Raw genomic sequence first — 25,690 nt, 5'->3', positions numbered from 1 at the left:
TGATGCAGGCAAGAGGATGGGCTTATTATGTTGCAGCTCTGCTGTTGGACTCTGATGTAGAGAATGTTAGATAAGCAGTGCAAGCAACCCTCCCTCAGTGTGGGCAGTGAGGACATGTCCTTTTCTCCAAGAGACCAAGAGACTAAGATATGAGGAAATGCTTGTGGGTGTGATTGTGAGTACAGATGTGTTGGTGTCTTGGTTACTTGCTATCATGTGAGATGTTGGCCTTATTTATCAAGCTGATATCACCCTTAATGGGAAGAGCTAAGGCAAGATATATTTTGTCTCGGAGAAATATAAATAAAATAGGTCCCTATTTCTCTTGTTCTGTTCCTTTTAGTTGTCTTATATGATGTGCAGGGAATACAGCAGCAGCAGAGTGTGATCAGGCCATGTCTACATATTTAACAAATTCTTATGATCATGAATGATAATTGATCTTTGAAATTAGTTGCTCTTTTGCATCATATTCTAATATAGATTGTAGTTGTAGAATTTTAACAGTTTACCTCATATTTGCTCCAAGATTATAGGCTGTACACATCAGCTCCTTTGATGGCAGTGCCTTAATCTGCTCTTGTACCAGTGTGTTGGTTCATGTTGTGCTGGATTATTGAAAAATAAGAGTGTGGTGTACATAGTTTTTTATGTGCTCAGCTATCTTCAGCTGTTGACTAAGAACTTAGTGTGACTGCCATTAAAAAATTTAGTTCTACTGTATAGTTTTATACATAAGTACTGTACATTCATGTACAGATTGTTTTGTAGAGATTTCCATGTATAAGTCATTGTTCATCTGTAACCACAGGCTCTATCTTTTCTGCTATACACACACAGAGAGAGAGAGAGAGAGAGAGAGAGAGAGAGAGAGAGAGAGAGAGAGAGAGAGAGAGAGAGAGAGAGAGAGAGAGAGAGAAGTGGGATGGAGAGGAATGGAAGAGATAAAGAACCTATGTTATGGAAAAAAGTGGAGATAGATTAAAATGGAAAGCAGCTCGGAAGTTACCTCTACCCTTGCACTGAGGTAGTTGTCCAAAGGCAGCATGCTCTTATGTTGTTGCTGCTGCTGCTAGTGAAGTTAACCTACATGACTCAGCAATTATTCAGCATGTATTGTTGTAACAAAAAATCACTCTGAGTAAGTTCATAGTTCACTGGATCCCAAAAGTGTGAGGAAAAAATTAACTGTGTCAAAGAGTTGACCTTTTTCCAGCACTTGTAGCTAAGATTAAAGCAAATAAGGTAGATATTTTGACTGGATTGTGACTGGAGATGAAATTTGGATCTTTCAGTAGGATGCAGAATCTAAAATTAAGTCTAAACATTGGTTATCATAATAATCATATGGATGGAAAAAAGTTCAAAGCAGAGAGGTCACCTTTAAAATTCATGGCTGCAATTATCTAGGACCTGGAAGGAATCATTAATTTTGAATTCATGGAAGGAAAAATTAAATTACTGTAAATTACTACAAAATCATTTTATGAAAATTAAATAGTCCATTAACCTTAAAAGAGGTGATGGAAACTGCACTACAAAGTTGTTTTAGCAACCTGTTCACCAGGGCCTGTTCACTAGGGCCTGTATTCATGTAACTATTACAGCTAAGTTTGGCAGACATAGGGAGACTATATTATATGGTGCATTTGAGATGTGACTCGCTGAAAATTGTCAAACTCCTTTGGTCAACCAAAACATGGTGCACAACGCTATGTTTGGGTTCACCCTGCCTTTATGCTGCTTATGACCAATGCGCTGACTGTCATCAATTGCCACGCCACTACAGCAGCAGCTCCAACAAAGGAGTATTTACTGAAGAAGGGACATTCTGAATGAGCTGAGTGATGCTGAGCTCATCCAATGATACTAGTTAGACGAGGATGTTGTTTTGTTTGTCATTAACCTCATGAGAGTAACCTTAGCAACTGACATTAAGAAAAAAAAACACCATATATCACCATTGACAAACACAATTGTGCAGCAGTGATGACCTCAGCTCATTGTTGCCTAGTATCATCACAACTACCAGCCAACCCATATCATTTTTCTTTTCCTGACTAACCTAAACTAACTTAAACTAAATAAAGTAAACTAACAAGTCTTAAAATTATGGCACAGCATCCTTTTAAATTCAATGCAAAACTATTTCATTTGATAGATTTCATCCAAACAGCTGAGGGTACTCAAGAATTCAATAAAACCTTATCTAACTAAATTTCTAACCAGAAGCTTTGTCCCATAGACTGACTCCCTTGAACAATTAAAATTCAGTGTTGTGATTATTTTTCGCTTCTGATAAAAAAGACTGGAGTAATGAGATCTACACAATGAAATAGGTAAAGAATTAGTATCTGAAAAGTACAATTTACTAAAATAATATCCAATCTAACCTGTAACTTGATATGCATTTTCTGGTTTGACATCCCGAGCATCTTGAAATTTATTAGCTTATGGACTTTGTCTATATACATTTGAACAAAGTCTAGTGATTCCTCATCATTCTGGTTGGCTTCCTTCAAGTGTTTGAACTGAGGAGATTTCATCTTGCAACAAATGCAGCTATGTTTACACAGACTCTTCAACATGAATATATTGCAGCACCTTTTCTCAAAACAAGTTTTTATTTTGCTTTATCTTACTTCCCAAAAAGTCATGTAAAGGAAAAAGGATGTGAAACTAAAGAACTGTAAAAAAATAATAATAATAATAATAATCATAAATAAATAAATAAATAATTCCACATATTTCAACTTGACAAATTGTATGTGCTGCATTTTAGCTTCTGATTATTTTATTAGTAATGGGTAATGACCGATGACTTCTGATGGCCATCCTGAATTTTGTTGAACATCACTTATACATGGTACTTAACACTAGCATGCTTCATATTAGTGGGTTTTTGTAATGTTTTGTAAAACATCATGACTTTGCAAAATCATAATCAAAGCCTGTAATATTATATGAACATTTTCAGCAGCCACCTGTGAAGCATAGCTGAGTCACAACTGTCATGGGTAAAGTGTAATCCCCTCCACACTGGTACAGGACAGCAGGTCTCAGGAGCCCCTGAGAGGCATTTATTAGCAATTCTGCTTAGGGTGACATAATGCATGTATGCTTGTTTTAGTTATGGACGCTGAGAGTAGTCTTGAGCCATGCTTGGAGCCCAAAGGGAAGCAGGAAGAGGAGGAACCCAAGCATAAAGAGGGGGAGGTTACAGAGAACAGTAAGGAGCTGACAGGAAATGGTAAGACTAGTATTTTATTGACAAACTTAAAGTTTGATATCGTGTGTTACTAATATACTGTATATACATATGTATTCTTTGTTTTCCAAGTGAGCTGTAAGGTTTCATTAGGTTATGAACTACCTTGAATGTTTATGGGTTTAAACTTATCCTTCATCAATCATCATTGTTTTTTATTTGTGAACTTCACACACTAAACATTTCCAGCTAAATCTATATTTAAAGATTCACTTGACAATTTGTATGTTGCTTATTTTATTGGCAAAACTATCTAAAGCTATTGGTTGTCAACCACAGCCTAAGATGTAACATTTCTAGTGAATTAGGGAGCATTCAGTGGCTCTCATTTCAGTGGCTCTTTTGACACATGATTGTGCTGTTGTGGTGCATGATTATTTTTGCTGCATGCTCCCTCATTGGTTTGCTTTGCAGTAGCTGAAGGGACAAAAATTGCATGTATAATACTGGATATCATTTTCATCCATAACACCCATCCATATTAAATAACACAAAACTGAATAATGTAGAACATTTGAGGCCAGTTTGGATGCCAGGTTATGCTTGAATAATTTTACTTTTCAACATCCCCCCACTTTTCTTAATTTTATTTACGTAGTATCAATACATTTTACTTCAGTGAAAAATGCCAATTAAGAAGAAATTGATAAAAGTTGAGAGTAGAGTTGAATAATGTTTAAATGTCTTAAGAAGCACTGATTTTCCAGTATATCATGACTGTGTCCTTGACTTTTTATTGTATTAATTAATTTACTTTTTGAAATTGATTTTTTGTTGTCACCATGATGTTGAGATTTATCTTAATGCAATGTCATAATTTGTTTAAACACTGACTCATGAGCATAGGCAGGAATTGTGTACAGTGATGATACAGATTTCAGAAGTGAGTAATGGCAGACCACAGTGGCTCAGGCATTGACATGGTAACAGTTCTCATTCTATTAATCATCAAACTTTCAGGGGATGACACAGTTCTCCAACAACAGCTTTATTATGACTATAGTGGGCGGGGCCACACTAGTGAGTTTGGTGACACGTCTTCAACCGAGACCCTGGGACCTCCCAACAACCACAGTGACTCCCGGCTCGCCCTCAAGGACAAAGAGGATACCTGCCCCTCCAGTCCCAGAAGAAGCAGTTTGGTTCCAGTCGAGAAGGAGAGACTGAAGGTATCCCTCCCATCAGATCTTGCTCATAGGGAGGTTCAGAAACTTTTTAAAGAGAGGATAAATAAGCTTAGTTTTAAGACGTTTCTAAGAGTTTTTCTTGTAGCATTTATTTTTGTGGTTTTCATTCTCACTTGCTCAGTTATAATTGTGTTTGAGAGTGAGTCCAGTCTACTACAGGGAGTTCGTTCCTCTAGGGAAATGATGCTCCTGAGAATACAGTATTATCAACCAATTGTTAAGTGTATAAAAACTTGGTTGGGTGTAGAAACCTAGACTAACTTCATTTATTAGCTTAATATGTTAAGTAGGTTCTAAATTTTCTAGATGCCCTATTATGTGATGGTAATGCACATGTAGTGCTGCACTGGTTGTTGCAAATTTTCTACAGTGGTTTGAAGGGATTTTGGATGTGTCTCAGGTAAGTTTGGATTTTGGAGAAGAATATTTGGGAATGGGACCAGTCACAGTTATTGTTTAGGAAAGCAGTGTGGGAAATGGTGATGACAAGGAATTTACAAAGACAATTACTTTTATGTAGAATAATAATTCACATACGTATGCAAATGGGTGCATGGATGTGTATGTAGTGAAATGGAATGTAACAAAAGACATAAGGTCGAGCTTTTACAATGGGAAAGCCCAGAAGATGATATAAGTACTTTTTATTAAGTAGTAGTAGTGATAGCAATTATAGGAAGCATAACAAAGTGGCCAAAGTATGTAAGATTTGAGTGACTGACCAAGACAAAACATAGTGTGTTACGACACATTTGACTACAGGAGCATCCATGGGTTTTTTTTAACTTGGGTGGGTGGGGAGATGGACATACAAAGGAAAGGTCAATTGAGCACTCATTGTGTCATATTGTAATACATGACACTAAGACATCATTGTAAAATATCTCAAGGAATACCCTTTCATCTGTAACTACTTTTATATTCCTATGCAGATGCCCCTGTGGGAGCACATGCTTTGTTAATGGTGGGGTCTGGGGATTCTCCCACTTCATACTGTATAGGTTAAGCCTCATGATCTGGAACTCAATATTTAGGTGCACTTAGAAATGGGATTTTTTACTGGATTAGGTGCAAATATGTAAATGGTTGGCCAATTTACTCTTAAGTGTGGAGGGTATGCAAGTCTTCCTTTGCCTAACATCAACTGTTTGTCTCTTTATGCTGCTTTTAATGCTTATTTACACTGAAAATTGGTGATATAGGTGAGGTGTATCTGAATTATGTTTTACACATTACTAATGCTTTGAACCAACATTTAATGGGCAAGAAAATTGCTTAGTGGACAAAAGTAAATGGGGAGAACTTAGATAATGAAGCAAGATTTGTGATGTGAAATATTCCTGTTTTTTTCAATTAATTATTGTTTATTTATTCATTTATTTATTTATTTATTTATTTTTAATTAAATGGTTGCCTTATGTTTTTTTTCTCAGGTTTTGAAGGGTTTTAATTTCATTAGATTTAATTAGTTATAATTTCTTAAATATTCTTTCCATTTCTTTTATGAAATATTAATTAACTGTCATTATTTTGTTACTAGAAAATAGTGGAATGTCTTATTTTAGCACTTGTGGGAAGAGTTCATATATTACTTTAGGCATCACTGATTGAACCATAAAGACATGATCTGAGTTTGCCAGAAAATGGAGCCTGTAGGAGTAGTCATTAACCTGTGTAGTGGTGAAACACCTGGTTTTCTGAACAGTGCAAACAGGGAATGTAGGGAAATTATTGTTATTATTATTATTATTATTATTATTATTATTATTATTATTATTATTATTATTACTACTATTATTATTATTATTATTATTATTATTACCATTATTGTATTTGTTCTGGTCTCCCTATGATGAGACAAGGTGCAGAGGGATATGGGAGATAAATTGCTCCCTGAATTTTGTTGATCGCCTCAGTGAATGTGCACGAGTGTAATGCATTGTAAGGGTACAAGAGAGTACATTTAACTGACAGAAGTTGAAAGCATAACTCTTCTGGTGATCTTTGACCCCCAAGCGACAGGTGACACAGTGGTGCACGTCTGAAGGCTCCAATGGGTGACGCAAGTATGTGTCAGATGATTTTCTTGCCTAAAATGAAATAGAAGCAGGAGAGAAATGTTTTGAACATTACATGGCAACACTTACAAAGCTGCTCCCCAATTCTTTTATGCGCAGCTTTACGTCTGGTAGTCCATACAAAACAAGGATCAAGGAGGGAGGTGATATACCCTCTTCTTGATGCATGGCTAAGCATAAACACAAGCCAGTTTTGTCCACTTCCAGCAAGTGCTGTTAGACAGGGAATTGCATATATGGAACTTTTGGGCATAGAGGAAGAAGATTCCTTTTGAGATGTGGGGAGAGCAATGAGGGACAGAAAGGAAAAGACAAGACAGGAGCTGTGGACATGTGAGCTGTAGCCAGTGCTGTATCCAGCATAATGAACACACAGCAGCCACCACCCTTATGGAGTGGATGATAATAAATTGTTATTCAATCTTTACTGTTGCCTGAACTAAAATAACAATGATTCAGACAAAAACACTATTAGAAAGGAGAAGGATAAGCAATTCTGGATCTGTATTTAAGAAAATATAACTCAAAGAATAATAGTGATTTTTCTCTTAAAACCCCCCCCCATTTTGAGAAGAGGTTTCTGCACCAAATGCCCGTCGCTTAGGGGTTAAGGAGGATATTTGTAAATATCCATATGTGAAAGAGCTGGAAAGAAGGGTTGTCAAAAATGTAATAGGAAGATTGTTCGATGTAAAAGCATTTGGAGGGGGAGGTGGAACGGCAGGTTAGAGAGAAAAGTTTTGAAGGCGTGAGTTAAGCAAAAGAAGGTAGATTGAAAGATACTTAGGATGCAGCAAAACAGAGATAGAATAATGTCATTTATTTTAGAAGTGCTATGGTGGGACATAAGAAGAGGCTTGAAGTATGGAAAGAGTGCTGTATTGGGATGAGGAAAGGATGTGATTTGTGAACACATATGAAAGGCTACAACTGAAGAGGCGTGCATATGCATTGCAGCTATAGAGGAAGAAGGTAGTAGGTGCAAAAAGATAACTGGATTGGATGTGAAAGGTATAAGGCTGTGGGGGAAGACAAATGGAATGGATGGATTACGTGAAGTGTTACAGTCACGACAAAAGAAATTAAACACACTACAAACCCCAATAGAGCTACAGTTTTATTTTGGCATATCAACATATAGGTTATTATAGTAAATGGAAATTATTCTTCCTCACAGGTGTCAAATGTTAAAAGCAATTGTTAGTAAGTAGCACCTGGAGGTAGTGAAAAGATGTAATGTTACCCAGTGCTCCCCTCCAATTTTGATATCACTTGCTCTTTGCTAAATTGCTGGCATTTGCAAAGTGGGTTCCTATCTAGCTGAACTCTATGGGAAAAACAAACATGGTTAAGCTTTAGGTGAAGGATTGAATAACTGCAAAATGAGATTAAGAGAATTAGAGACAGCTGTTCAATATATGCATATATTATTTCTATGCACTGAATAAAGGTGGCAACATCTTAAGAATCCAAGCTTCCTGCCATGCACTTAATTGGAGGCTGAGGAAAAAGGTGTTATGTGATGCCTGGTGTGGAAAATATGATGTAAATATAGAACATCAACACAGCATGGAATAAACTACTAAAATACCAGCAGTTTACCAAGAAGCAAGTGATATCAAGAGTGGGGTTAGAAAGTACTGTACAACTTTCCAGGTTTCTACGAGCCCTTGGTGGCAGTTACTACCAATCACATTTTAATTCTGACACTTACAAGGAAGAATTTCCATTCGTGCTCCTTTTACCATATCAATCTTAAGGTTGATAAGCCAAATTAAATTATAATATTAGTGTTGGGTTTTGTCAACCGTGATGATTTCTTTTCCAATTAGTGCAGATGCAAGAATGGCAAGAAAAATGTCTGAAGCATGGAAGAGGGATAAAGCAATTGTGAAGGCTTGAATGGGACACAGCTTTGAAGTCCCCTTGGTATCACTCACATTGGAATAGATATATGAAAAGGAGATATGTCAGTGACATTGGTGGGGTAATCCAGTTCTGCTAATGGGTCCTAGGTAGATGTGTAAGTGTGCTCCATAAGGATTTGTTCTCCCTCTCCCCTAGAGTCCTAGGGTGCAAGATGCATTTTAATTTACAATGCATGACAAACAGATTTAGCACCATAGTGATATTGCTAAAACATTATGGCAAATTTTGTTAATTGAATTCTCAAGGGTAATATATTAAATAGAGTTTTAGCACCTGCATAATGACACAGCTAGCTTATAGCTAGCCAGCACTCTAGTTGCTTGCAGGCATCTACCAAGGCTGGTTCTGTGTTATGCATGCTGCATGTAAGGCTGCTTGAATTCATGTGTTTATAACTGGGTTTTGTGACTTTGCTGCTTTCATATGGCCTCTATCAGTGTCAAAACCATACAAGTAAGGTGGGTCAGATAATTGGTGTAAAGGCAGCATGCCACAACAACAAGGAAGTGTATTGGTTGGTCTAACAAAGTTGACATGGTGACCATGATGTGCATATCATAGTAAACAGTAAATAAAATAGTAGCTCTCATAAGGGCCTTAGTATTTGCTTTCTTATCTTGTTTCCCTGTCAAACACAGGACAGATGCAATGAACACTTCACCACATTCACAATCCTCACAGAAGTCTTTCTGGGATGGCCAGAGGCTTTTCTAGGCATGGGCAGGAAACCACTACCTGTTTTTCTTCCTAAGATGTTCTTACCACTGCTGTATTGTTGACTTTACAAGACCAAATCAACTCTATTTTTTTTACCAGTCTCCTACAGAGATATGGGTTAACTTGTTTGTGTGGCTTTGACTGGTAGAGCTCATATTAAAACAGTACAGCCATAAATCCCAGCCCTAATCATAAATTAAAGCAGGCTTGCGCACAGCAGGAATAACAAAGCCTTGGTGGATGCTCATAAGCAACTAATGCCAGCTCTAGGCAAGAGCATCGAGGCCGTCATGATGTCATGCAGGCAGCAAAATTTTGTCTCTTGTCATCCTCAAAAAACAAAATTTGCCGTAAGGTCTATGGTTGCAGTCATAGAGATTGAAGATTGCATTATCACACTGTATCAGCCTGCTCATCAATACTGTCCAAAACTGTGCATTGTGCTACACTTCAAAAATACTTACCATATATATATATATATATATATATATATATATATATATATATATATATATATATACATATAAGGATTTGTGACGAATACCAAGTTATGCTCAGTTTTGAGTTTCAAATAATAAATGCTGCTACAGGCAGCCATTTTGTTAATGTATATATTACTAATAGGGATATGAACCACATGCACAGTTTCAGAGAAGACTGGTAAGTAGATAATGCAACCTTCTGTCCCCATGACCATAACTACAGGTGCTTTCACCAGGGTGGTGAATCTTTTCAGCAAGCTCTATAGTCTGGAAGCATTAATGTGTGTGATAGACAAGTGATGTGTATGTGGGCACCTTGTCTCTATTAATCCCCTTCATAAGTATGTCTGCTAAATATATACAACTTATTATTATTACCGTTATCAAGTTTGCATGACTTCATTCAGAATTAAGTAAACTATTGTATGTATTCTTGATTTAGATACAGTACAGGCATACCAGGTTTGTGAAGATTTGCTAGTTCCATGTACTAGTGCTGTCTTTGTACAATAAGCCTCCTTACTTTCATTACATGGGTATCAAGTATTCTAATGCAAATGGCACAAAAAAAAATAAATATATATATATATATACATATATATTAATAATAAGGAAGATAACTCCTGGACTAGCTTTTAAGTGACCAACATGTGCCATACACTGTTGTGTTTTGGAATGAGAGTCCTGTAGTCATTCATTATTTCCAGACTGGTATAAGCACTCATGTGCTCTGTGCTTAACCTCTCATAACTTGTATTGTGGTGAAAGATATTTCATACATGGCTATGCATGGGTCAAAACATTCCATGCATGAAAGCAGAAGCAGTATTGATTTGGTCAAATATTCTAAGGCATTTTTTATTCTAAGTGAAATTAAGCATACAAGTTGTGTGAAAACAGTAGAGGGTCAAAAAAGAAACCCCCTAATGTACAGCTACTGTACAGCTACTGTACTGTACTTAATTGTCAGCAAATCCATTTCATCAGTATTTTAGTAAGAGTTGTAGTCTTACTGACACTGACAAGAAACACACTTGTGATGCAGAGATCCATGCCATCACTATAGCCTTTTGGGTATTGAATTTTTTAAATTTAATCAAACACTTTGCTAACATGTGAAAAAATTAGACAAACCATATCAATTAGAGAACAAAATTGATTGGCCTATAAAGCCTTTCATGGCAGTCTGTAAAAGCCACTCTCCTCTATTTCTTTAACCTCTTGCAACTTTTATAAATACATCTTACTGCAAATTTATTGGTCCTAACATTACTGAAATCATGATAACAATATTAATTTTGCTTTGGGCCCAGTCTCAATTTGGATCTGCTATCATACCAAAAAGTGACAAATTAGCAAGCCTTGTGTAGTCAGGCCTACTTAAATTTTCTTCACAAATTGTTACTCCATATATTGCAAGCTGCAAGTGCCCCTCATTGGATTGTGTCCTAAGCATTACAAAAAACAAAAAGATTATTACTAAAACATACAGACAAACCCTGGGATTGTCTTAAATAAGAAGTCATTTATCAATTTGAGGCACTGCAACATTGAGGTTGTATGATGCCATGTTTAAAATAAGCTGCTTGTTCTTCTTTTGTTAGTTTATTTGACAACTGACAACAATAGGATAGATTACAACCCTTGTTAGTTATAATACATTTACATACAATGTAAGTGTAAGATCTTGCGTTTTGAAAGTCTAAAGAGTAGCTGTGCAAGGGAGCAGCTAGGAAATTAACTCCTGTCTGGACACTCAAATTAATGGCTTTTCTCTTTTCTCAAAAATTGTCATATTTAGTAAGACACCAATTGACTTGTCATGGCTTGAATGCAAATGCTGATGATCTGTGCTTAATGTATTATGATGGGTGTAAGATTATCTTCTGAGGTTTGTTAGTATTCTCATTTATTTATTTACTCATATTAATATTTATTATTGTTATTATTTTTTATTAGTTTATTTATTTTGGGGGAGGGGGAGGGAGGGAATTGCACAGGTAGAAGTGGTTTTATCAACTTGGTAATGAGAGGTAAGCTACAACTCGGATAAACAAGGCACCCTTATGAATATCATATACTTGACTGGTTATTGTGCATTTAATTTTGTAAATTAACATAATCACATATCAATGCAATGCTCAGTTTTGACAAACACGCATAATGTACACAAAAAAAATGATGTTGCATCTGACACATTAAATTAAACACTGATTGTCTGTGCCTGCATTCACCCACTGCTGTCAATAGGTGAGATAATGTGAAAACAAAAATGATTTTGCTATGGATAGCTAAAGAGGAGAGTCTAAGAAATGGAAAGAAATTACCTATCAATAGACTTCAGTAACTTCTACTGTGTGTATTATAGATTGTCTTTCTTTAGAAAATGAATTTGTATTTTATTTTTCTCTGGAATTTACAGCTATTTCAAAGAATTTACACTTTTATATATCACATTTACTGGCACATTAGATAGTAAAAAAATAAAATAAAGTAAATAAATTGATTAACTTAAAAAAACTGCATCTAGTGTAGCCATATTACTGAATGAGAGGTTGGGCACAAAATGCTGATGGCATATGGCCAAGGGATCTGGGATGGGCTGCAATGAACTGCAGTCCACTGAGCACAGTAACTGTATTCACAGTAATGTGCAATATTGAAAAGAATAAGGTGGTATTACTAAATGAGAGGCTGAGTACCAAATGTAAAACTGCCAGTAATGACTGCACTGGAAGTCTCCACTCTGTTGTGGTGATTGTCAAGCCAGTAAACTGATGGTATGCTTATAGGGAAATTTAACTCAAAAAAAAAAAAAAAAAAAAAAAAAAAAAAAAAAAAAAAAAACTTGCAATATATTACAGTGTGCAAACCAGAGGAAATTATTTTATTTTATTTTACTATATTTTATTTTATTATTATTATTATTATTATTATTATTATTATTATTATTATTATTATTATCATTGTTATTATTATTATTATTATTATTATTTATTTATCTATTTATTTATTTATTTTTTTATGTATTAGGGAGAGCAGCAAAATATAAGAAAATTAATAAGCTTGCTCATCATGTTATTTCTTGAAAAGAACTAGGAGTGAGTATCTGAGAGGAAGACTAGATTATTTTTTGAGGTGTCTTGATAAATGAGTGAAGTCACTAAGTAACTCTTGCATTAGTAAGATGGACAGAATAGAGATAAGGTTAAGTAGAAAGTGTTGTGTAGTGTGGCTGCAGGAGGGGGAAGGCATGAAATTAGCAAGTTTGGAAGAGCAGTAACCATGGAAAAACAATAAATATAGAGATGCAGCAATGCCACTGTGAGTGAAAGAATCAAGACAGTCTGTTTGAGGGGAAGTATTAAGGAAACAAAAAGCTTTTGACTCTGCCCTGTTTGAATTTTGCAAACAGGGCAGTTGAATTTCTCATACATAGGAGCAGTACTTCATACATGTATGTGTAAGTCCCTCTGGTAAGAGTCTTCAAACAGAGGATTAAAGTCTGTTGATGTATTTGATAGGTACTGGCTGGTTGAGGTCCAGTAGTCCTGACTGACAGTGGTGTGGCATCTTGGTTGTTGATCAGGTCATGGCTGTGTGGCGGCAGGAAGTGAGGAGTGATGAGCAAGCTGTGATATTGATCTTTTGCCAGGCCCATGTATTTTTTTTTCGCTGCTCCACAAGTGATGTCATGTTACATACAAGATAGTGTTATAAACAAAAGCTGGGTTTACACAATTTGATGGAATACTGTATGCTGAATAGTTAGAGGTTAGGAAAAGATCAAGAATGTTAGGCACATTTCCAAGGAAGTCAGAAATGTGGGTAGGATGCTGTATTAATTACTCTAAATCATTTATAACAGCAAAGTTGAAAGCTTGTTCACCAGGTTTGCCACTGAAAGAAAATGATAGCCAAAGCTGATAGTGAACTTTGATATCTCCATGTATGGAGATTTAAGTAAGGGGAAAGAGAGAATGTGCTCCATTTTGAAAGTCAAATAGTCAAGGAATTTCACACAGAAGGAAGAGTCGGGTGAGAGATACTCAGCACAGATTAATTTAGTATGAGAATTACAACAAAGTGAAAATTCTGAAATCTTAACAGTGTGGGAACATGGGCAAGCTATATCATCATGCACATAGACATAGCAGCCATCTCTGTATTGATACTGAGGACAGAGAAAGTAAGAGGGAACAAAAAAAAGTCTCCTGTCTATGGCCTCAGACAACTGGGTTTTACTGAGAGAAAGATGTAGTGATATTCCACAGAGTGGAAGCTAGATCCAAGACCATAAATATTACAGAAGTTCATAAAGAAAGCTAGAGGAGGGATCAAGGTAACTTAGGGTCAGTGACTGGACAGCCTGGACTGGGGACATCTATGGTCCTCTCCCCTGATGGGGAATCCAAGGCTGTTTTACCTATACTTGCCATAAATATAATTTTGGTATTGAATGTGGAGATGTTTGTAATGTGTGTTAATAGTAAGAAAGGTTGTTTTTAGAGTGCAGGCAGCAACTGCACTGCATTATTGAGACTCAAAAGGAAACAGCCAGAGAAGACATGAGAAGGGTCAGAGGCAGAGTTGCAGCATCCCTCACAATGCCCCCATATGTACCTTCCTGGGAGTGATCTAGCTGTAGTGGCGCTCTCTCTCTCTCTCTCTCTCTCTCTCTCTCTCTCTCTCTCTCTCTCTCTCTCTCTCTCTCTCTCTCTCTCTCTCTCTCTCTCTCTCTCTCTCTCTCTCTCCTGAGGGGGATCAGTCAAGGACCCCTTCCTGCCCCCCCTCCACTCCCCCCCCAAAAAATAAAATAAATAAATAAAACAAAATAAAAAAAAAAAACAGGATAAGCCTGTTTGAAGGCCATTCCCAGAAAGAAAATAGGAGTAGAAGTAATTTACTAATGATACCAATTGTATAGTTTTTTTTTACAATGTAATGGCAGTAAACATTAAATCCCTTCTGTAACCATTTGATCAAGAATTTATAAAATTTAGAAACAATTCCAACTCATAGGAAATTTGTGAAAGAAAAGTACTATTCATCTTATGGAAGGCAGAAACTTTCCACCTTCTTGCCAAGACAAATAAATATAGGCACATGGAAGTGTGTCTTATCTACTGACAAATGTGGTGCATGCAGTAAAGTGCCACTCAAGGAAGTAGACTAACACCAGCCATAAAATGAGCATTAAGCTTTTAAAATTGAACAATGTAAAAGAAAAGCTTCATATGCTCTTATGAGAAGAATAATATTCTTTGAAGGGGGGGGGAGTTCCCAGCCCTCTAGCCTTAACATTTTCAGTCATGTTAAGATCAGTAATAAGTATGGAAATATATTTACCTATAAAACTGCATGCAATTAGTGGTGAGTGGGTCACACTCTTGATCTACTCCTTCCTCCAACCTTTCAACTAATAACTCCCTCCTCTTTGGCTCATTTCAAACGAATATTTTTTTTCTCTAGAATTGCCATGTCAAAGGGTGTCAAGATGTCCAGGAGGCACAGCTTCACATGAGCATTACTTCCCCTACAGTTCAATAGTGTAGAGAATTTACAGGAAAATGACAGCTATAAATGAACCACCATTATTGCACGGGTAAAAAATTTTCTGTTTGAAGTACTCCATACACTTCTACAGTATTCAAGAATGTGGGCACCATACAAATTGCCTTATTTCACTTCATTAACTTCTAAACTGTAAGCATTTGTCATACAGGGAAAAAATTGCTCATGTAATGTGAGCCTTAGTTCCTATTACAGGAGCTACAATGAGGGCCAATAGGCACATCCAGAATTCTTGTATTCTTTAATGCTAATGTCTGAAGGGCAAGAAATATATGTGCTGATGGCAGATCAGCTCATTAACTAAGTTTTGGTTTAGTGTTTTGTGAGTAATCCAACCAGTTTGCAGATCCAGGTTCATTGGTAATCTTTCATGTTCAATTTCTTTGTTCCCTAGTTAGGGACCATCCACTTAAAGCTTTCTGGCCATCTTATTATGGTAAATACCAAGGGAGTAGTGAAGTGTATTGAACAGTGACAGGCAAAAGCTTGATGAAAAGGTGACACAGCAAGAGAACTTTGTCAGCTTTGTAGAAATGTTTGGCTCAACAAGAAAGCAGACAGCAGAGTTCTCTCCAGAGAAAAGTTCAGTCTTTTGCAGCTTTGTTTAAGAGGTTTTTGCTGATGAAATTCCATGAGCAGGCAGTATTCAAAAATGCATTTTTATCACAGATCCAATGTCTGCTCTACAGTCACAGAAAGCACAAAATACCCAGCAAGCCAGACATAACTATTATGAATTTTTTGACTCCCTACATCAGTGGCAGCACTTTAAAACTTTAAAGATAGTTATTTATGTATACTTTAAAGATAATTACTTATATAAACTTTAAAGAATTTGAACATGTTATAGTTTCTGATAATTTGATTTTTGAGAAGCAAATACATGTAATAGGGGCTTATTTTTTTTAAATGCGTTTGTGTGATGCCCTTACATTTGAGAGAACAGTTAAGGAAAGAGCCATTAGCACTGTGGATTCTTGCTAAACCCTAAATCTCCATACAATGAAAATTACAAAACCTTTCAGTCCCAAATATGCAAATAATTAATAGAAAAAAAGTCAGGAGTGTAAACAAGCTCTAGCCAAAGATCCCTTGCAGGTGCATGTATTGTAGCTGCAGATAAGCTTGTGTTTTAGTAGGTGTGAAGGGTGGGTGAAGGAAAGCTTTGCTTCTTAGATGAGAAAAATAAACTTGCTGTTAATGCCAGTAGGTTTTAGATTTGTCTATGAAGTGTACTTGTGTCCAGTGCTTCATTGCAGGACTTTGCTTGTTGGTGAATTTCTGGCCATTACAAAATGGTAATTTTTCTCAAGTAAATCTATATTCAGAGTTGCATTTTCTATGAAAAGTTACAGCTTAATTTATGCTGAGCAGCTGCATCTTGTTAAATCAGACTTGACATGATCATTGGTCCTCTAGGTTGGTGCATACCCAATTGACTTATGATTGTTATTCACATTTTCTTTTCTCTAATTGGATAAATATTCACTGACCTCTCACAAATCCACAATCATTAAATTACAGTGACTCATCATTAAAGACTGGCAATTTGTTGCATAATTATACATATATAAATGATATCCATAGCACTAAATTGGGCAAGGACAACACAAGAGGCCACATATCACTGCTGTCATGCATGAACCATTTGACTCCATGTTCACTCTGCACACACATGTGTGTGTGAACACACACACACACACACACACACACACACACACACACACACACACACACACACACACACAGTGCATTGTTAGGCTGGAGAGAGAGAGAGAGAGAGAGAGAGAGAGAGAGAGAGAGAGAGAGAGAGAGAGAGAGAGAGAGAGAGAGAGAGAGAGAGAGAGAGAGAGAGAGAGAGAGAGAGAGAGAGAGAGAGAGAGAGAGAGAGAGAGAGAGAGAGAGAGAGTGCCATTGGGGTCTTTATCATGAAAAATATAAGTTTGGAGATTCCAAGCAGCAGGCATAATAACAATGACCTGCAAATAAATAAGATAAAATCAGTTACTGAGCTTACTGGCCACTGATTTTGTTTTGACTCTGTACTTCACTTCTCCAGTGACTGAACTCTTCACATCACCTCAGCACTTTGTCACCTTAACACTCAAATAATTTTACATTTTTGAATGTACATATCATCAGATGCTGTCTCCACCAAGTCCATTTCTCCATGACTCCTTCAGCATTAACATTGCCTCACTTTCATGATCACATACAAATAAAAACTTATTTACTTCCTCAGATTTGGGTATCTACTTACACTATAAAAAGAAATTATCCCAAATTTGACCAAAGCCACTCTCCATACAAGACTGAGGTCTCAATATCTGTCAGTTGACAGATTAAGAATACATATTAAAACATTTGCTCTTTAGGTTATTTAGCATCAAGTAATTTTAGTGATGTTTACATTAACATTTGTGAGGGACCAGTGTGTATGTAGATCTGTGTATCATTCCAGTAAGTTTACAGTTAGAATTGATAACAGACAATTCTGCAGCTAATCTAGCTTGGTCTGGCTTAAAGGTGCAGCTATAATTATCACAGGTGCAGAGATACTTGGCCCTACCTCCTGACTAACTACAAGTTTAAAGTAGAAGTTATAGTCTGCTATATTTGAATATAGTATTTATATATAGTGTATATATTGTATAGTTACTTATATAGGATTATGCAGAATACAAATTAAAATAGCAATACATCCATATGCATGGTCATTTTTTTTTTTATTTATAAGAATTGAACAAAGTCATGTACAAGTAAAAATAACAAAAAAAAAAAAAAGTTATTTCTAAGCAACAGTATTGTAACCAGAAGTATATGTATATCAGGATAGAGAAAACAAAAAAAAGTGTAAATAGATCCAAAAACAGAAAGTGGTGGTCAGGTGGGTGAAGCTGAGACTGAAGGGTAATTTAAACACAAAGGAAGAGGGTGGAGACAGTTTTGCCCAAAATATTGGTATTGCACCCCATCGTAAATACAAGTACATAAAGATGCAGAACGAGTGGCAGAATTGGTGCAAGATGTACAGAGACCGTGATAGCACTGATTAATGGGAATAAGTTGCTGATGAGTAGAATGAGTTGTGTACATATGAGGCAGGTGGGATGGATCAAGGACAGGGAAGTGTGAATTTTTTTTTTTTTCTAATGTGTTCAGTATGGATAATTCAGCTTTTTCTGGCCACCAAATAAGATCCAATACAGAAAAATTGGATGCTGGAGGTTTCCTCTACAGTTTAAACCCACAACCAAACACGCACAGTTAATGTCCTCTTTGTAGAAATTCTTAAACCTCAACCCTAATAATACCTTAAAATAATCACAATCACATCAACCTTTGAACACTTGAGTCAGTTGAATACAGATATGGCTGTCCCCTTGTTGTCTAGCTGGCCTGATCCTCCTGAGTTTTTTTTTTTTGTAGGGGATGGAAATTTTACTTACTTAAAATATTTAGGTTTTAAGACTCACTGAAATATTTAGTTTAAGAGAAAAAAAAAAAAAAAAAAAAATGGCCCAGCCTGTCTCTGCACCAAGTTATTCAATTGCAAGTGTTCACTGTCCTTTTGAAAAATGCAAGTTTTGAATGGGGGTCCAATGTATTCAAATTTTTATAGCCAAGATGTTGGTATTTAATACTAATACTATACTGAGGGAAAAATGTTTTGTAGAAATGCAACGATTACATATTCTATCTTTGATTTATCTAAGTATACAGACCATTCATAAATTCTATGTGCTGTACATGTGTCAACTTCCTCACTCTTAATTTTATGTTAAGTAAGAATATGTAGATTTATGGAGGAGGAAAAATCATGTTACTGTGTCAGCAGGACCTGCCTTGTGCAAGCCAACTGGCCTTTTGCAGAATTCTATGTTCTTACACGCTGTGCATTCTGGGTTCAGGGGCTGCCATTCTACTGTTATTATTTTCAGCTCATGATGGCAGAAAGGTACCCAAAGGAATTAATTCTTTATCTTGATGTAAGCCATACGTGGGGTAATTTGACATTTTATTGTGGAAAAAATATTACCTCTGTCTTTGCTTGCTGTTGGACAGGTTCAGGCAATGCATTAAAGTGTTATTGGAAAGCACAAGAAAACACAGAAGGCTGTTATTATGGGCCTTGGAGAGTGAGAGATCTTCACAAATTGTTAACCTCTAATTATCCTTTAAAGTATCTGAATGGATTAATTACTTTTATTCTTAATATAACTAACTTTACTTTTCCAGGATTCCATCTTTTGTGTGGTTTTTAGAGTTCACCTCCTGTAACATTTACTTTGGATATTGCTGTCCCCAATACATTCTCCTAAGGCACAGACCAATGGTGATCCTATTGATGGAAATTTTGTTGGTGTTTCAGAGTGAATTTAAACATTATCTGGTACTGTTAAAATTGGAAGAAATGTGCTAATGCTATAGCCTCAACCTCAGCAAAGAGATTCTCATATCATGCTATAATTCCTCTGTCAAGAGTATTCTATTAAGAAGATGTAGTGTTTATTTTTTACCATATGTAGAAGTAGTAGACCAACACTTGATACACTAGGGGTGATTCAGTCTAATGTATTGATTAAACAAATAACATTAATTTCATGCTTTCATTGTCCTGAACCATTTTCTTACCAGTTATGAAGGAAAATGATAATTGGGAACACAGTATGCAATAAGTTTTGATTTCTCTTTTAACCTTATTTATTTATTTATTAATTTTTCAGAAAACTGGATGGTCTTGCTCACTAGATGCTCAAAGTAGTATCATGTGTTCACATGTCACTGTAGATAGAGGATATATATATATATATATATATATATATATATATATATATATATATATATATATATATATATATATATATATATATATATACATACAGTAAAATCCCTCTTATCCGGCATCAATGGGACCGCCGACATGCCAGATACTTGAATATTGCCAGATACTTGAATAGAAGTGAAATTATGTCCACAATCACCAACCTACACTCACGCATCTTACCATAACAAAGATCAGCTGATCTTAATCAGCAGCTGATCTGATCAGCTGCTTAAGTGTAAGCACAACACGCTTCCTCTTTTCTACAACTTTAGGCATGATGAAGGCGTCAGGCAATAAACAGTGCACATGTGGGACTGAGTCACTGAGTAAACACAGTGCAGTGCGCCGTGGGTGGCGTGAAGCAGTGCGCTCTGGTGGCGAGGGGACAAAGTATGCCTTGTGCGGGAATTTTAATTGATTTTATGAGTACACATTGATTTTTTATTGATTTTAAGGCTCGGGGAAAAATGTGCCGGATACTTGAACCTGCTGGATACTCGAATGCCGGATGAGAGGGATTTTACTGTAAATATCAATAATAATTTTGCTTACTGCATTTTATTTTACGCATCTTATACTTAGCATATTTGATTTAGCCTTGCAAAATAAGTTATGTTAATCGAAAGATATATGTAATATTGCACTATTGCAAATGTAGTAGATCGGGAGTTATAAAGAAAAAGAAGTGGGTTTTTACAGGAGATGGAGGAGGCGGGTATGTTGATGGAAGGGTATTAAAGTACTAAAGGAAAAACAGCGTGATTCAGGCAGAATGTCTGATAAAGTGGGGTTCCGGAAAAAAAAAGTAGACAGGTGAGGGTAGGCACGAGTGGATGCTGTTGTATAGCGGAGATATGATAGTAGGATATGATGCACAGTGATGTGGACATTACAGACTGTACAGGGAGGTGATGGAGAATGTGACATTAGGTAGGGATGTGCGAGATGTGTGTCCAATATGGAGACTGGCAAGTGCAGTCTCCATATTGACATTTCGGAGTTTATTGGTTGTCAGGCATGGCTAGAAGGATTGCTGCCGGTCATAAAGGAAATGTTTGAAGCCAGTGACAGGAATATTCATGGTATGAAGAGATGAGCCTAGGGATGTAATCGCGGGACGTGCGAGGGCATCTACGCGTTCATTACTGCTAATATCAATGTGGTTGGGCACCCACTAGAGTCTTGTGGCGAACTGACAAACAGCCAGTCTTGTATTTCTTGGACAAGTGGATGTGGTAAGTGGGCAGACTGAAGGTGAAAGGAAGTTGTGAGAGTTTGTAAAGATTGTGAAATTACAAAACTTTACAAGATATCTTATGAAGAGAATCATACATATGGATGAACAAACTCACTCAACAGTATAACATTGTGGCGGCACCATTCAAACCAGAGCACCGCTGCTTTTGCCTTGCTTGCTTTCTCCTAAAGACTTTGCAGACCTCTTATTGCTTCTATCACCATAGTCAATACCTTTTAGGTGACTCCTTGTACTAAACCATGGTGGCAGAAAAAAAAAAAAAAAAAAAACAGTATAGTCCGCAGTTGAGGTAAAACAATACCCATCCCAGTTTCATCTTCCCATACTGTGAATGTTTACTTGAAAAGACCCCCTACCCTCCATCATTCGCCACTAAACTAAATCTACTAAGTCTTGCTATTTCTTGACAAAATCCACTCAATTAAAATTCGTCAATGATCTCGTCCGAAGCGGGAAAATATATACAACTACACACATACATACGCAAACATGTCCTTTTAAATCCTCCTCCCCATCTCTCACTGCAAGATTAGGTTGGGTTAGGTTAAGGTAGGTAAAGGTTAGGTGAGGTTAGGTTAGTGATGATTTAACAGAGCAAAATAAAGAAAGAAAGATGAAGAAAAGGAAGGAAAAGAGAATGAAATGAAAGAATAAATTAATTAGGTGTTTTATTTACTTTTAATTAATGACTATAATGTTTTAAGAATATTTGAGTGAATTTAAAACAAGAAAACTGAAAATTAAAGGAAAAATCTGCATATCTCTCTCTCTCTCTCTAAGGAAACAAAAATTTTATAAACACATCAACAACAACAACTACCACTACTACTACTACTCACCCTGGAGTAGGCTGGGGTGTGGGGTGAGGCAGGTAGACTGAGTTGATTTAATGTTCTTTTGTCATTTTTTTTTTTTATTTGTTATGTGCTTATGTTTAATTTATATTTTATCATCATCTGTACACTAAAAGACAGAGCAACACACACACACACACACACACACACACACACACACACACACACACACACATGTGTAATGAAAGAAAGGGCAACACACACACACACACACACACACACACACACACACACACACACACTGCATCACCATCTGTACAACGAAAGATAAGGCAACACACACACACACACACACACACACACACACACACACACACACACACACACACACATTGCATCACCATCTGTACAACGAAAGATAAGGCAACACACACACACACACACACACACACACACACACACACACACACACTGCATAAGCATATGTACAACGAAAGACAAGGCAACACACACACACACACACACACTGCATAAGCATACGTACAACGAAAGACAAGGCAACACACACACACACACACACACACACACACACACTGCATAAGCATATGTACAACGAAAGACAAGGCAACACACACACACACACACACACACACACACACACACACACTGCATAAGCATATGTACAACGAAAGACAAGGCAACACACACACACACACACACACACACACACACACACACTGCATAAGCATACGTACAACGAAAGACAAGGCAACACACATACACACACACACACACACTGCATAAGCATATGTACAACGAAAGACAAGGCAACACACACACACACACACACACACACACACACACACACACACACACACACACACTGCATAAGCATATGTACAACGAAAGACAAGGCAACACACACACACACACACACACACACACACACACACACACTGCATAAGCATATGTACAACGAAAGACAAGGCAACACACACACACACACACACACACTGAATAAGCATCTGTACAACGAAAGACAAGGCAACACACACACACACACACACACACTGCATAAGCATCTGTACAACGTAAGACAAGGCAACACACACACACACACACACACACTGCATCACCATCTGTACAACGAAAGATAAGGCAACACACACACACACACACACACACACACACACACACACACACTGTATAACAATCTGTACAACGAAAGACAAAGCATCACACACTGCATCACCATCTGTACAACGAAAAATAAGGCAACACACACACACACACACACACACACCTTGAAATACCTTGAAAAAAAAAAAAAAACACTGAATATTTACTGGGAGGGACTGGAAGGGAGTTAGGGAAGGTACCACTCTGATAACGTCACGGCTGGGGGGGGCTTGTGACGTCACGGCTGGGGGTTGATGACGTCACAGCGACCGTTATTTACGTACGTACGTATTTCATTTTGAAAATGACCCCTCTAAAAAACGCAGCTAGACAGGAATGCTTTATAAATTCAGACTTGCCACACATTTTAACTAATGCCACAAATAACAACACATTTCAAAACGCAGTAGTATTAAAGATATTTAAAAAGAAGTATCTGGAAACTGTTGGAACCTTCACCCCATTTAAAATCGTTCAAATGTCCACCCATTCTGGCTTAAACATAACGGAAAACACTTTAAAAAATCCGAACTATTTTCTAAAACCATTTAAAGTGAGCTACAAGCACAAATAAAAAATCTACCGAAAAAATTTTTCAATATTATTGGAAGTTTAACACGAATAAAAACAAGTGTACGGTGCACGCATTTCACTGAGCGGGCCGGCAACACACTTAAAAAAACACCAACTATTTTTTAAAACCAATAAGAACCTAGTACAAGCTGAAATAAAAAATTTAGTTTTGGGACCGTAAAAAAATACGCCGAAAACGGCCCTCTTATTTACACAAAAACAACGCCAAAATCACCACTTTTTACGCAACACACGCGCTCAAATAACTTAAAAAACAACGAAATATTTTTACAAACCATAAAATCTTAGCTACAAGCCGAAATAAAATACTTAGGAAATAAAAAATAATATTGGAACCGGAGGGGGCTGGGGAGCCTTATCCGAAATGGCGGTGGGGGGCCAGTGGAGGGGAAGACTAACCCTTCTCACTCATTTAAACCTCGCCAAACTTAAACTAAGTAATGGCAGGTATATCTAAGGAGCGGATATTAAAGCTTGGTCATGTGGCTCCGCTTTGCGACGGTATTGGTTTAAAACACTCACAGATAAGACAGAGAATGGCTGATAAATAGAGATGACCCAGGTTGTTTACATTTTCATTAAGTTAAATTTTACGGTTTTTAGCAACGAGACTAGGCTGACACAGGGATATATTGTGCTGGAGGTTAAGTGAGATGCGTTAAAATGAGTTAAAACCGTGGATTGTTCAGTTATTCATTAAAAAGTTACGCTAAGTTACCTAAATTTATTCTAACACTTCCTGACCTTACCTTCCCTGTGGTGGTGATGGTGGTTCCTGCCTCCTCGTCACTATGGCTGGCTGTCTAACACCTTCTCACAGCCAAACTTTTCTTGTTTTCACCCAATGTTGCCTTCGGGTGTCCACTGCTAGAGCCCACGCCTTCCTCATTACCAACTAAAGAAGGTTTAACTCATGGGTAAGCCTTGGCAGCCACTGTGTAGGCGTAGTTACATAAAAAAATATAATAATATTCTGTCAGACTGGGAGTTGAAACAGACGCGTACTAACACCACCCATAGAAGCGGTACACTGTTTAATTGTCAGGCAGCAGCTCAGCGTTGCCAGATTGTTTTGGCCATATTGTCGTACTACACAGGTAGAAATTATTTTACTTCTGATTAAATTATCGTACATATGTAATTATTCCAAATATTATGCAAAACTGCCACTTTCCAAATACAGCAGAATTTAGGTTATATATATATATATATATATATATATATATATATATATATATATATATATATATATATATATATATATATATATATATATATATATATATATATATATATATATATATAGAGAGAGAGAGAGAGAGAGAGAGAGAGAGAGAGAGAGAGAGAGAGAGAGAGAGAGAGAGAGAGAGAGAGAGAGAGAGAGAGTATATATATATATATATATATATATATATATATATATATATATATATATATATATATATATATATATATATATATATATATATATATATATATATATATATATATATATATATATATATATATTCTCTCTCTCTCTCTCTCTCTCTCTCTCTCTCTCTCTCTCTCTCTCTCTCTCTCTCTCTCTCTCTATATATATATATATATATATATATATATATATATATATATATAGAGAGAGAGAGAGAGAGAGAGAGAGAGAGAGAGAGAGAGAGAGAGAGAGAGAGAGAGAGAGAGAGAGAGAGAGAGAGTTGTTTTTTTTATTACAAAAAAAAAAAAAACAATGCCCTTAACAAACAAAACACTTTCCTGAATACATATCATTAATAATTAGAGAAAAACTACAGGACACTTCGTTA

General features: G+C 36.5%; 1 protein-coding gene and 1 long non-coding RNA gene across 4 annotated transcripts in view; one reads left to right on the top strand and one right to left on the bottom strand.

Moving 5' to 3' along the window:
• Window positions 1-19,835, top strand: part of LOC135090685 (FERM domain-containing protein 5-like) — a 40,766-nt gene extending 20,931 nt beyond the window's left edge. For 2 of the 3 annotated variants that reach the window (XM_063987684.1, XM_063987685.1), the window contains 2 exons: window positions 3,131-3,250; window positions 4,229-19,835. In XM_063987684.1, the coding sequence (XP_063843754.1) occupies window positions 3,131-3,250; window positions 4,229-4,710 (602 nt within the window). In that variant the 3' untranslated portion in view covers window positions 4,711-19,835. The remainder of the gene's footprint in view (window positions 1-3,130; window positions 3,251-4,228) is intronic. The other variant, XM_063987686.1, reaches the window with a different exon arrangement.
• Window positions 19,836-25,588: 5,753 nt separating this feature from the next.
• LOC135090451 (uncharacterized) overlaps window positions 25,589-25,690 on the bottom strand; it is a 2,404-nt gene continuing 2,302 nt past the window's right edge. The window contains exon 3 of the long non-coding RNA XR_010261918.1: window positions 25,589-25,690. This exon is cut by the window's right edge and continues 502 nt beyond it. This is a non-coding gene — a long non-coding RNA (uncharacterized LOC135090451).

The sequence above is a fragment of the Scylla paramamosain genome, chromosome 35, assembly GCF_035594125.1.
Source record: "Scylla paramamosain isolate STU-SP2022 chromosome 35, ASM3559412v1, whole genome shotgun sequence".
NCBI lineage: Eukaryota > Metazoa > Arthropoda > Malacostraca > Decapoda > Portunidae > Scylla > Scylla paramamosain.
The sequence above is the reverse complement of the archived record's forward strand: the minus strand, read 5'-3'. Positions and strand labels throughout refer to the sequence as shown.